The sequence below is a fragment of the Spizellomyces punctatus genome, assembly GCF_000182565.1.
Source record: "Spizellomyces punctatus DAOM BR117 chromosome Unknown supercont1.6, whole genome shotgun sequence".
NCBI lineage: Eukaryota > Fungi > Chytridiomycota > Chytridiomycetes > Spizellomycetales > Spizellomycetaceae > Spizellomyces > Spizellomyces punctatus.
The window spans coordinates 328,418-340,474 of record NW_015971542.1 but is presented as its reverse complement, the minus strand read 5'-3'; the positions used below and the strand labels follow the sequence as shown (position 1 = coordinate 340,474).

The 12,057-nt window shown below is 48.6% G+C and overlaps 5 protein-coding genes across 5 annotated transcripts; 2 read left to right on the top strand and 3 right to left on the bottom strand.

Annotated features, from left to right (window-relative positions):
- Positions 1–765: 765 nt before the first annotated feature.
- On the bottom strand, positions 766–2,640 carry SPPG_03821 (uncharacterized protein). The gene is made up of 5 exons (XM_016752069.1): positions 2,266–2,640; positions 1,863–2,165; positions 1,430–1,800; positions 1,196–1,369; positions 766–1,126 (listed from the first exon to the last, which is right to left on the bottom strand). The coding sequence occupies exons 1-5, from the start codon at positions 2,497–2,499 to the stop codon at positions 907–909; spliced, it is 1,302 nt and encodes a 433-aa protein (XP_016608739.1). The 5' UTR covers positions 2,500–2,640; the 3' UTR covers positions 766–906.
- A 101-nt stretch (positions 2,641–2,741) lies between these two features.
- SPPG_03820 (atypical/ABC1/ABC1-B protein kinase) lies at positions 2,742–5,259 on the top strand. Its single transcript, XM_016752068.1, has 4 exons — positions 2,742–3,372; positions 3,445–3,943; positions 4,012–4,149; positions 4,212–5,259. Exons 1-4 carry the CDS (start codon positions 2,818–2,820, stop codon positions 5,027–5,029), a joined length of 2,010 nt encoding a protein of 669 aa, XP_016608738.1. The 5' UTR covers positions 2,742–2,817; the 3' UTR covers positions 5,030–5,259.
- A 397-nt stretch (positions 5,260–5,656) lies between these two features.
- On the bottom strand, positions 5,657–7,742 carry SPPG_03819 (uncharacterized protein). The gene is made up of 5 exons (XM_016752067.1): positions 7,652–7,742; positions 7,421–7,579; positions 7,003–7,364; positions 6,716–6,941; positions 5,657–6,658 (listed from the first exon to the last, which is right to left on the bottom strand). The coding sequence occupies exons 1-5, from the start codon at positions 7,737–7,739 to the stop codon at positions 5,856–5,858; spliced, it is 1,638 nt and encodes a 545-aa protein (XP_016608737.1). The 5' UTR covers positions 7,740–7,742; the 3' UTR covers positions 5,657–5,855.
- Positions 7,743–7,873: 131 nt separating this feature from the next.
- Positions 7,874–9,862, top strand: SPPG_03818 (uncharacterized protein; the record flags this gene model as incomplete). Its single annotated transcript, XM_016752066.1, has 6 exons — positions 7,874–8,212; positions 8,279–8,429; positions 8,497–8,566; positions 8,641–9,041; positions 9,129–9,173; positions 9,235–9,862. 6 exons carry the CDS (start codon positions 7,874–7,876, stop codon positions 9,612–9,614), a joined length of 1,386 nt encoding a protein of 461 aa, XP_016608736.1. The 3' UTR covers positions 9,615–9,862.
- A 650-nt stretch (positions 9,863–10,512) lies between these two features.
- SPPG_03817 (uncharacterized protein) lies at positions 10,513–12,035 on the bottom strand. The gene has a single exon (XM_016752065.1). The coding sequence runs from the start codon at positions 11,884–11,886 to the stop codon at positions 10,942–10,944; it is 945 nt and encodes a 314-aa protein (XP_016608735.1). The 5' UTR covers positions 11,887–12,035; the 3' UTR covers positions 10,513–10,941.
- Positions 12,036–12,057: the final 22 nt, after the last annotated feature.

Sequence of the window (12,057 nt, the reverse complement as noted above, 5' to 3'; positions counted from 1 at the left end):
TTCTGGCCTCCGTTCCTGTCCAGCGCGGGACTGTCGATCCTTTGCCAACAAGAAGGGAAAATGGGAGCACTATCAAAGAGATTGGGGCAGAGGCGAGAGCAGTGGTCTTTCTAAAACCGTGGAGGACTGTGTGCTTTTCTCTCTTTTAAATTGGATACAAATGCATCCCGCGCACGTAATCAGGCTACCGCAGGAGGGTTATGATTAAATCGAACCGCGCTGCCGTCAATAAGAACGCACAGCTCTCGCGTCATCGTCCCCATTTGACGCGGACACGCGAACTAATTATGTCCACGCGTTGTTTGTTTATAATCGTAATCTTATAGTGTCCAAAGGAAGAACTGTACTATGATGATGAGGTATTAAGCCATTGTTACAAGTCCAGTGCTTAATTTTCGAGAAACGAGAGAGATATGAAAAAGACCACTTGAATATGCCCGAGGAGCACAAGAGATATGTGAACCTCCTAAGCAAAGGACGGGAAAAGATCCATCAAGCAGGCATTCTATCATCACACCAGTCATATCTACGATTGTCGCTTTCACATGCAATGTGCATGCATCCTGTATACGGGGTATCCTGTCCGTTGCTTTTCCTCATGACTTTCATGGCTTTTCATCGCTCCAAAACGACCATCAATACTGGACCGTACGAATCACCTTATGGTTTCCATCTTTGCCCCTCTGCTTGTCGACACGTCCCTTCCTGAAAGCATGAGGTTCAGGGGCCGATACAAGAAACCTCGTCGCAAGATTATGGAGACCTGGATAAGGTTGCTAAGAGCTAGAACCGATTTTATTCCTTATCAATTTGAAATTATCTCTGCTTTTAACAAATAAATATATGGCGGTTTAGATGAGGCCCAACCCCGAACCTATATACACTAGCCGATCTAACCCATTATGCTTAAATACATCTGTCTCCTAGACCCTTACACCATTGAAGTACCTGTTCATATACAAGAAAGTTGATTGCGTGCACAGGGAAACTTCGTATCAGTTGTGGGCCAATTCCATTATAAAACCCTCTCAAACCGCGCTTTGCCCAACGTGTCTGCACAAAATGTAGAGCGTGCACGTATTTTGGGCTCTGATTCAATGCTTCTCGCTGCAAAACGGACTTCGTGCTAGAGTTGTTCGAGTACGGTCACGCTTGCATATTCCAAGTGGGTTATTGCAAATCAAATACTACTTACATATCGATCGGGAACAGGACAATCCATGATAGGCTTCCAGCGAGCCCACCAGCCATCATATGCGTGAGTGGGCCAGCTTGATGGCCTTCAGAGGTAAGGAGGTACTTGCAAGTTTCGTATCCGCAAAAATACATCGCGGTTCCAATGGCATCCCGCAGGAGGTGCATCGAATAGCTAATGTGAAGGGATCAGCTTATATGTCACACATCTCGCGCTCTCCTAAATCGTGCGTACCCTGAGTAAAGACCGGTAGGACCTTTGAGCTCAACGATACGCTTGGCCCATTCCAAAGTGGACATTGTCTTGAACTCCTTTGCAGAAGTGGGTACCATCGCCAGCGGCACGCCAGTCCTAGGTATTGGTGGCGAGCGCGACAAAGACGGGGTTGCAGCTGTAGAGGTACTGTGTGACGAATGGGGTGTGGGTCCCCTTGAGGTTTCCCGCGATGCCTCGACCGCCTGTGCCGCCGCCGCCGCCGCTGCTGCTGATGCGCCTTCGCCTAAGCCGGCTGCTGCCGTGGGCGACGAAGCTACCGCCTCTTCCACCATTTCAGGTGAAATGTGAGGCTTACTAGTAGCTACGATTCGTTCCAGCTGCTTTTGAAGCTATGCAGTTCCCATTAGGTTGCGGCTGTGTATGTTGCGCACAGCAATCACATCGAACGAACCTTTATAAAGTCGATTGGAGCATTCAAAGTGGCCACTACACTTCCGGCAAAAGCCCCCGACGCGGAACTGGACACCATAAGCGCGCTGAGCGGGCTCGTATCATCCGGCAGAAGAGCGCGTACTTCGCGTTTACCACTATTATACAGAGAGAACGACAAGGACCGTAATACTGAGATGGAAGCTGCAACCGGTACAACCCCACGAAAAAATCCTGCTATTCCTTCATTGTTGTATGTGGTCTTCACACAAGCAAGCGTCGAAGGGAAGCGGAATGCTTGCATACGAGTTTTGATGGAATCAAACTAGCGATTGAAGAATGTCCTGGTGTAAGTGTTTATGACAATATTTCCTTGCAGTTGCAATTGATGGTCTCAAGGCGCCAATAGACTTGACCAGACTTACAGGAAACCCGCACACAACGCTAGTCACCGCCGCGCAAGTGGCGGCGATAGTAACAGCATTATTTCTCGCAAGACTGTTTAGGTGGGCATAACGTTCAGCGTCATCCGCGTTAGGGGAGAGAAGAGTGATGAGGGGTTGAAAGTAGCCTGAGCGGTGGTCAGTTTCTGTCCCAAAAGTGTGTTCAACCTGCGTAAGGTTAGACTCGAGGGAGGAGGTCGAAGCCCGGCCAGCCATGTCGAGCGTTTTCACTGGCCCTCGAGAACCTTCCTTTCGTTCAAGCGCTAACTGCCGCCTTTCGCACCTCCGCTTGGCTTCCGTTCCCTGACCTCTCTTGCAGCTTGCCCGTGTACGTCGCCTTGTTGACTTGAACAGAGCACAAACGAGTCGGTTGATCATCTCCGACCACGTAGGATGACTCAAATCACTGGAACCTGGTTGCAATCACACTGGACTGCGGTGCAGATCGGCGGAATTGGAATTGGACAGAAAGATCTCATCTGGCAGATTGTCAAGTAGGAGAAGCGTACAGCGGGGCTCAACTGACAAGCAGCTATGCTCGCCGTGAGACAGATTACGCGGGCTTGTTGTTTCGGTGAACGGTCCTTCTCGCTCTCTATAGGACCACGTCAACGTCCAGCTTGGTTCACCAACAACTTTTCATATCAACAGCCCTATTCAAGGCCATCTGCACACATTCGGGCTGCTCGTGTGAATACTGCGTCGAATCCTATATTCCAAAAGAGTGCATGGAAATGGTGGCGAGCAAGGCGTATCCCTCCTTCACTCGTATCGACGAACCAGCACCCACGGCGGGCTATCAGGGGCAAAGTGTTACTGACATTCATTGCCTTCGCGGGTGGCACTGTGGGTGGATTCTACCTGTACGACCCGGCAAACTTCAACCATAATCGTCTTGCTCTTGTTAGGAGCTATCGTACCGCCGTGACAGCCGCCCTGATTGCTATTGATTACAAATGGAGCCTGAGAAAGGGACCCGATCTAATTGGCGCCGAAGAGTACGAGCGGGTGAAGAGCGCATGTCATAAGAGGGCTGCAAATAGAATGCTGGAGCTGTGCAAGACCAATCAAGGAATCTACATAAAGCTGGTAAGTAGCATTGTGCGATCTTCTGACACGGAGTTGCAATTGATAGTTGTCATGTGTCTTTTGTCTTATTAGGGCCAGCACATCGCCGCCATGGTCTTCTTACTTCCTCCTGAGTATACAGAGACTATGCGTCCCCTTCAGGATCGTTGTCCTCCCACACCGTTCTCCGACGTCGAGGCACTGTTCCAGAGCGATGTCGGTTATTCAATCTCAGAAATGTTTTCCTTCTTCGACCCAACGCCCCTTGGGGTTGCTTCACTGGCACAAGTCCATCGGGCCCGCCTGTTGACTGGTGAAGAGGTTGCCGTGAAAGTTCAACATCCGTACTTGGATGAGTACACACCCGTCGATATTTCAACAACAGCCTTTCTTGTACGGCTCGTCAAAAAGATATTTCCGGAATTTGAGTTTGAATGGCTTGCGGAAGAAATGCAACAAAGCTTACCACAAGAGTTGGATTTCGTGCATGAAGCAAACAACGCAGAGCGCGTTCGATCCTTATTCGCCGGTAACGCGATTCTCAAGATACCGAAGGTGTATTGGGCTGCTCGACGGCTTCTTATAATGGAATGTAGGTGCTTGTAGCATTCGTGACCTACTTTATATGGTACCCCGGACTTTGACCCCTTCTGATTGCAGTTGCCGACGGAGGAAAGATTGACGACCTTCATTATTTGAATGCAAACGGCATAAGTCCGCAAGAGGTGTCGGCCCAGCTATCCAGAATCTATTATGAAATGATTTTCTTGCACGGATTTGTGCACTGCGATCCTCATCGTACGTCTATTGCATGATGTGGGGCCAATGGGTTAGTATACTAATCTCTCTATTCCGAACAGCTGGCAACATCTTTGTACGACCTCGTCCCCGCCCTTGGCTATCACGCATCCCGTTCCTTGGGTCTTTAGTCACACGCAATCCCTACAACTTCGAAATCGTCCTTCTTGACCACGGCCTTTACCGTCAGCTTCCTGATGAATTCCGCTTAGACTATGCTCATCTTTGGACGTCAATATTGGCTGGAGATGAACCGGGAATATTGATGTACAGCTATCGCCTGTTCACCCATGACAAGGAGAGTAGAAGTAAGAGAGCCTCTGAGGACGGAATCGACCATCACCGCCTCTTTGCTTCCATGCTGACTGGCCGCAGCTGGGAGGTTATTTCCGATGCTAATAAAAGTGGGATGGGAATTGCGCAAGCTCGAACAACGCACGAGTTTCAGGTTATACGTCAGAAAGCCGCCAGCGGCCGCTTCTTCTTAGCCATTGCCGATATCCTTTCCAAACTTCCTCGGGAATTACTGCTGCTACTGAAGACAAACGACCTCCTACGGGCTGTTGATGAGTCTCTTGGTGTTTCCGGCAGCAGTGCTTCTGACCACATGTTACGTACCGTCGCCACAATGGGATGGTATTGTGCACTCGCAATCAAACGTGAGACGATACGTCAAATGGTCAAAGAGCGTATAGAACAAGGAAAGTTGAGACCTGTATGGACGGAACCACGTTTTTGGAGAAGTTTATGGGACTTCTGGGGCGTTGGTCTGAAGGTGTGGCTTTTGGAATGGTTTGTGTGGGGGAGGACAATATGGAAATGGGCTTCCAGGTCCCCAAAGGGCACAGGATTTGAAAATCCCCATGTAGTCTTTGCATAGAGAATGTTTGAGAACACCATGCGGAAGCAAATAGAATACAGGTGCGCTCCCTATTACCACTATTTAAATAGACTTGTCCCCGCGTACTCTGTCGTTGAATAGGCGCAGATCGTTGGCGACCATCCCCCTTGGCCACAAACCATTGTCCGATCACTGTCGCAACGGTCTTACTATTTATGTTGAACGGACGATTGTATGGCCCTTTTCATTGCGAAAACACAAGACTGTACCTTATTACTTGCCGCGAAGCTGACTTCTCCGCGCCGAACGGTGCCAAACTCAGTTTAGTCCACAGCCACTTCAAAGCGTACATACCTTACCACGACGCCATGGTCCTCATCAAAGATTGCTTTGGTCTTCCATACAAGCCGGTGCCACGAGACATGGTCGAATAATGGGCTCTTCATTTCGACGGTGTAATGATAGGTACACTTGGGTGTGAAACCCCAAACTGGCTTCAACTGCCAACAAAGCTGCTATTATGCTATCTTGTTCGCAAATTGTTCAATTGATGTAGCTGCTGGTTTTTCCCACACTATCTGGTCTGATGCGCTCTTCTCCAGGCTCCTTCGCTGTTACTATGTGAATTCCACGATCTGGGACCCAGGACAAGGAGAAACAAGACCGTGTGCATATCACCCAGTGGAAGAGCTGACATATATTTGTTTAATAGCCCGTAGCTACTTCGCTGGTAGTTAGATCTCCTCCTCGCCCCTTGAGGGTGTGCGGTACGCACTTGATAGAGGTGTCGCGCGATTGGTGAGGTTGTACGCATATATAATAGGCCATTAATACTAGATATTTCTACGGACCTCTAACGACGTGATCATGAATTGTCGTCTACTCTTTCTATCAATCTGAACCCAATCTCTTCCCCTTCGCGTTCGAAAGCCGAATGATTGGCAAAGCTGAATTGTACGTCAAGCAATTGTGGTTCGAGATTTATCGATATGCTTGGCACACTTATCACATAGCTTGTATCTCCACTGTCTTGCTTCAACGCAATGCATGGAATCGTTTGACGAGCAGGAGGTGGCATTTTTTGCCAATAATGAGTCAATGCTTGCTGCACGGATTCATTCCACTCCGTCCGGGGGCCAGTGCGCATTCTATCAAGAATTGAGTGATAATCGCGGTCGGTAAAGGGGCGTACAACAAAAATTAGGTCCTGCGGATCGACACCGTAAAATGTTTCCTTGACTGATGCAAATTGCGGTGCCCTCAACGCGATCAGAAACCGCTGATCCCATATGGCTCTTTCGCCGATGCGGAGTTGGACTGCATTCTTTGTAAATTCGCTTCGCTGAATTGGAGATCGCGCCACAACCCATACGAATGCGCCCGTTTGGCTCGCACGTGGAGGACAAAGGATCACGCCTCCACCATTCACCAATCGCGAATTGTACTTGAAATAGTTCAAGATCTGTTCTCTTAACGCACTGGGCACTGTTGAAGCTGGTACATTCGATCCGTTACCGGCCCACTTAACCACATGCGCTAAAACCCGTTCAGCCAGATATGGTTGACTGATCCAGTGATTTTGTAAATTATTTCTGTTTGCTCTCACATGCAGAAAACAGGTTCCGGTCGGGGGATCACGCAGGGTGTGCTCTTCTAGCAGCGGCGTAACTGTACATAACATTGATTAGTGCACGCGGATGCCAGATGTGACTACTTTCATACTACCTTTTGCCTTGAATGCATTTCTGTGGATCTCCATATGCTCCATGAAGCGAGCATAGGATATTCGGGATAGTGCCCGAACTGGGCTCTCGGCTCCTAGTCTCTCATTCATTTCCTCCGCAGCTGCCAGCATGGGTCCATAATCTTCCGTAGGGAGAAATCTTAAATGATTCTTAGAGGTATCATTCGGTTCCAAGCCGTGATCTCGACAGATGTCCACAAGCTGCTCCTATGTATGCCAACCGAAATGAGTTCCTTGATGTTGATCATATCGAACTTGCCAATCACACCTGCGCAAAACTCAATAGAGGTCTCGCAAGTCGTACATGCTTGGCAGCAGAAGCAGTCGTTCCGGAAATCTCCGGTTGCAGCATTTTCATTCCTGTTAGTCCTTCAATCCCACTATTCTTTTTCAGCCTACTCAAGCCAATTCGGGTTTGATCATCAAGGTGATGACCAATTAATAAAGTTCGAATCCCTTTTGCTTTGCACGCTCTGGATAGCATGGCATATCGTCTAATCCTGGCGGCTGTGCCCTTCGTCCAGTACGAAGGAGAGGTTCCATGGTCCGCCAGGGGCGGATCCTTTTTGTCTCCACGGAAGCCTGACCCACTTTGCTTCCAGTCCGGAGTTATGATATGGTGCTCAATCCCTAGAGAGTAGGTTAAGGGCACTTCCCAGACGTCAAACGAGCTCTTTCGGCAATACCCAGTTTTGCGACGGACAGTTGCAGTTTGATTGCTTCGTTAGTACTATTATGCTTCAACTTGTGGTCAACTGTAAATGCTACCACGTTCTCTTTCCCAACAGCTCGTGTCAGCAACGCCAGCAGCGCTAAGCTCTTAGCTTCGCCGGACACTCCGACTCCTACCAGGGAAAGCAATTATTGAACACAAATTCCCGAGACGGACTTGAAACCGCAATATGACGGCAACATACCCAGCTTTTCCCCATTCTTAATATTGAGGAGACGCAAAACAGCTGAGAACTGCCGGTCTGTTATAGGTCCTCTACGCACCACGGCCATGTGTATGATCTGCAAAGTCAACCAGAGATCGGCAGCTCGTTTTCGGGACGGAGTCACGTGCACTTTCTGTATTATGTCATCCAAACGCGTCTCAGAAGCTTGGAGATTCGCCAGATGGGGTTTGTCAAGATATGATGCCAGTTCAGAGCTATGAAGTGGTAGATAGCGATGAACCAAGTCGGTTTGCAGTTACGCAGTCGATATCGGCAGTACTTTATCGTCTTAAAAACTCAGCTGCGGGGCGAAAACTTCGCAACTTAGTGTATGATTTGTTAACACACGAGACTGTCCCTCAAATAAATCTAGTGGGCAAGTGGACAGCGACAGAGACGAAGTGGGCTGCCGAACATATCCACCATGCGCTGGAAAAGGAGTCTGCTTATAAATTTGTCCAGAGTGCAGTAAACAGAGCCCTGGATCTGACATTGCTCGAGCTCTTTCCGAATGAGTTGAATACGTGCCCTGGGGTCAAGGTATATTTCAAGCTTCTAACTTTCCATCATTCAGATTAGGAGATTTAAGCTTAGTTGTCGCTCCAGAGAGAACCTTCAGATATAGAGCAATATGTTCTAGCAGATGTTCTGAACCGCATGCCAGCATATAAAGGGCAGCTTTTGCCACTGGTCAACCGACCAATCGTCGTCCATAACCTGAGAAAATCCATATGGAGGGCTGCCTTGAAACCTCATGGTACGACATTAACAGAGGCCACAGCCTAAGCAAACCTTGCAGAGCTTTACGAATATTTTGCTTCTAGTGCGGCGGAAAATGCCTGAGCGCCCGCTATCACTGGTTTCCGAGAACTCTAACATGACCTGTTATGCAATGTATGTCGCTCCTATGTTTATGGTCGTTGTATGTATCTTGCGATCAAAACTTTTGTTTATATCTACATATGTAGGTGTCAAGATTTTTTGGTCGAACACCGGACCCTTCACTCTCTCGCCATTTCTTTCCAGACAATCCGACAAATGGAAAGCATCTTCACCCACTTTGTACTCCTCGCTGAAGCTACGCAATTTCCTATAAGAGACTTGGCATATCCCACTAGGTCTCAGACATTCACGCCGCAACACAAGCGAATTTTAGCGTCCATTGTTCCATTCCTTACGGTAAGCGCTCAAAATGAGCTGCAAGAAGATGACATGGTTGAGATGGTTCAGGCCTTTTGGACAAGGTTGCCATTCGTGTGGAGAGAGGATGATCGCTATGGGATGGAACACATTGCCTATGAGATCAGGATGTGTCTCAAAGAAAACGATCCCGCTTGGTATGCACGTTTAATTGAAGCCGGTGAAGAAGGTAAACGAAGTTGAGCTTCCAGTGCAGTACCTCAGTTGTCCAAGTGTGTCCCTCTGAAATCGCTCCCTGCATAATACGCAATCCCAGACATCAAGGACATGATTTTACTTCTTATTGGAAACTTCTTTATTGGTACGACTATTTTGATTTCTTGTCACTAAGAACAGGAGAAACAAAGCTCATTCTTGCACAGGCATTTGCCCACTCCATGTTTCCATATATTTACTTGACCATCTGTTCATTGCGTCAAACGAATTCACCGACCAGAACCACTTGCCTGGCGTCAACCAGTGGATTGTATGGATCTGCACAGCGCTGCTTATGTACTTGCATGTATCTTCGGGACAGAACGACGCGGGAGAGCCAACAAACTCTGACCTCGCACTTATCACGATTCAGAACCGCTTATCCAACATCACTCAAGATCAATTACATCTTCTGATGCATCCGATCATAAAAGACTCATTTGGGGGTATATGTGAAGCATCAGATCCTGTCACAGACTTACCAACAGCACTTGACGATGACGACGAAAGCGTATCAGAGGAGGATCTGATCGCTCTGGAAAAGTAGATCTTCTGTTATCATTCGACGAGAGCGATGGGGAGACCTTACAAAACAGATGTTTCGGAAGCGTGCCCATATCTGTACTTTTTAGGGCACCGAGAAAGTCACATCGTGGACTAACCTGAAAAGCTGGTGCAGAATGGTAGATAATCTTTGGCAAAAATGGATTGGGTTATATTCTTGAAATGTCTGCAAAAGATCTTGTATTATCAAGCAGAAACAAACTGCAGGAGTACATCAGTCGGCAACAGAACGAATAAACAGGCTTGAGCGCTGTGACACTAAACATGATGGATGTACCAAAACCTGTCGAATCCAGGCAGGAGGGCCCGCCACGGAAGAGCCACAGTCAAGCGTAATTCGGTATTCCAACTATAGGTTGTTGCTCACCGGGCATGGGTCACCAACGCATCCCTGTGCAGCAGACCGAGACTGAGAGGCAACGCATCTAGTATATGAAGCTCCAGCGGAGGCTGGAGCAGACCAGATCATTGCATGGGAGAACCCGTGTTCTGTCTTGATTTAACTCTGTTTAGAAAGGCTTGGTCACAATTCTCCCCAGTCCAGGTGGTTCTGCAACAATCAATATGAAAAGTCACAGTATTTCATGAAGGTCCATAATTTGGGGAGAAAGCGTGCGACCGAGCGTGTTTTTGGCAAAGCACTTGTACGTGGACGACTGATTTGGGACAGCGCGGTAGAGGAGCGGTTTTGGATAGGTTCAGACGAGTGTTTGCGCAAAGGCGTACAGTTGAGCATAGGCGAGAACGGGTGCCGCCTGAGGACGCCATAAGGACACCCGAGGAAAGGAGAGCATAGTCGCAAGGCAACAAGGGACTCTGCCTAGATAATGGGCGGTCCTGTCAGGAAGTTACTCACTTCGATGTCGGCAGAGTTCAGTACGGTACCTCGGGCAACGGCTTCCGACGAGCAGTCGCAAATCTGTCATAAAATCAATTCGAGGATAAGAAATTGTACGGTTGGTCGCTCCTACTTGGAAAGTAGGAAGCACTCTAATATATTACGCAAATCTCCATCAGTTATGCCCGCTCAAATTAGGTCACAGATATAGACGGCATGTGCAGGTAACTACAGCATACCACATAGCTCGGTAGAGCACGACAGAGAGACAAAACCCAATATCACACAGTCAGGAATGTTTCACAAGGAGAATCCACCGCGTTTCAAAAGAAACGGTTTGAGCTCGTTGCAAAGTAGTTGATGCCATGATTGGAAGCCGATGGATGAATCAATAACGACGTGGAAGTAACTCGCGCACTCCCATCCCCCATCATTGCTCGTGCAGCCGCTCAATCGGGCGCGAAGCTAAACCTCATACACCACCCACGCACATGCCACCAAGCTTCTCCCCAACTATGGAGACTTCATCCAACAGGCCCCATTCCGTGAGAACATTTTCAAACTCCTCCACGGTACACCTGCCCGTACGTTTCCATCCTTCCACCTCATCCAACACTCTCATTACGGTTGCCTTCAGTTCGCCACCCACATATGCCAGCATTGCGGGTAAAGCGACTTGGTCAAAGCCTTCATCTGCTACGTGGCTCAAAATTCGACAGAATTTTGTGTGTGAATGGCGCTGCGCAAGCAAGTCCATTAAAGTATTGGCAGTTCGGCAAGCTTCGATACGTGGCTGATAAAGGTGGATTAGAACTGTCACACTTGGATCTTCGTCATCAATCGCGGAAAGGTAGTCATCTGCAGATTGAAGATCCACTACGGTTCCAAAACGTGGTCGTTGTGCATTCTGAGCGAGCTCCAGTAATCGTTTGAGGCGATATTCCTTGATATACTCGTCTTCTTCCTCGTTCTCCAGCTCCTCTAGAAGCTCCTCCGCGCTAATATCATCAGCACTTGCACCTTGATTTTGTGGGGTTTCTTCACTGGCCAATTGTCTGGCTAACCAACCGCTTTTCAGAGCCTTGCTCTCATATTTACTAACGGCATTCTGCTGCTTGAGTTCTCGTCTTGCACGCTCCTGTCGCTGATGGAATTTATAGTCGGCCATTACGCCCTTTGGTCCTGTTTTGGCACCACCTATGTCCAGTGCTCTTCGAAGAGCGGCGTCCGACATGGCGCGGGTCGTTGTTGCGTCCATGTCCGGAGTGAACTCTGTTGCGGCATCCTCACCGTCTGACAGACCGTCATCTGAGTCGGGGTCTGAGTCGGGATTGCGGCGGTCACCCGGCTCAAAGTGGCTTTCTACCCCAGTGTTTCCCGTAATGGCACGAAGGAGCCGTTCGTCAAAGTCAGTCATCTCAATGCTTTCACTGATTCACACGCCAAGTATCCCGCAGAGGACAATGTAGAAGAAGATACAAACAAGGAAGAGGTAGTGGAGTGCTCTTTGGGCGCTTCTGGAGTACGACTGGGTGGTGTACAGAGTGAATTAACGGTCGCTCAACGCGAACGCTCACAAGTACGCGTC

Bases quoted from the DNA above. Each gene is read 5' to 3' on its own strand.
- SPPG_03817 (XM_016752065.1), bottom strand. From the start codon at position 11,886: ATGACTGACTTTGACGAACGGCTCCTTCGTGCCATTACGGGAAACACT.
- SPPG_03821 (XM_016752069.1), bottom strand. From the start codon at position 2,499: ATGGCTGGCCGGGCTTCGACCTCCTCCCTCGAGTCTAACCTTACGCAG. The intron at 2,166-2,265 runs GTAAGTCTGGTC...TTCAATCGCTAG, and splicing joins GCGTTGTGTGCGGGTTTCCT to TTTGATTCCATCAAAACTCG. The intron at 1,127-1,195 runs GTAAGTAGTATT...GAACAACTCTAG, and splicing joins GTCCTGTTCCCGATCGATAT to CACGAAGTCCGTTTTGCAGC.
- SPPG_03819 (XM_016752067.1), bottom strand. From the start codon at position 7,739: ATGGCCGTGGTGCGTAGAGGACCTATAACAGACCGGCAGTTCTCAGCT. The intron at 7,365-7,420 runs GTATTGCCGAAA...CCTACTCTCTAG, and splicing joins ACTGTCCGTCGCAAAACTGG to GGATTGAGCACCATATCATA. The intron at 6,659-6,715 runs GTAGTATGAAAG...TGTTATGTACAG, and splicing joins AAATGCATTCAAGGCAAAAG to TTACGCCGCTGCTAGAAGAG.
- SPPG_03820 (XM_016752068.1), top strand. From the start codon at position 2,818: ATGCTCGCCGTGAGACAGATTACGCGGGCTTGTTGTTTCGGTGAACGG. The intron at 3,944-4,011 runs GTAGGTGCTTGT...TTCTGATTGCAG, and splicing joins ACGGCTTCTTATAATGGAAT to TTGCCGACGGAGGAAAGATT. The intron at 4,150-4,211 runs GTACGTCTATTG...TATTCCGAACAG, and splicing joins TGTGCACTGCGATCCTCATC to CTGGCAACATCTTTGTACGA.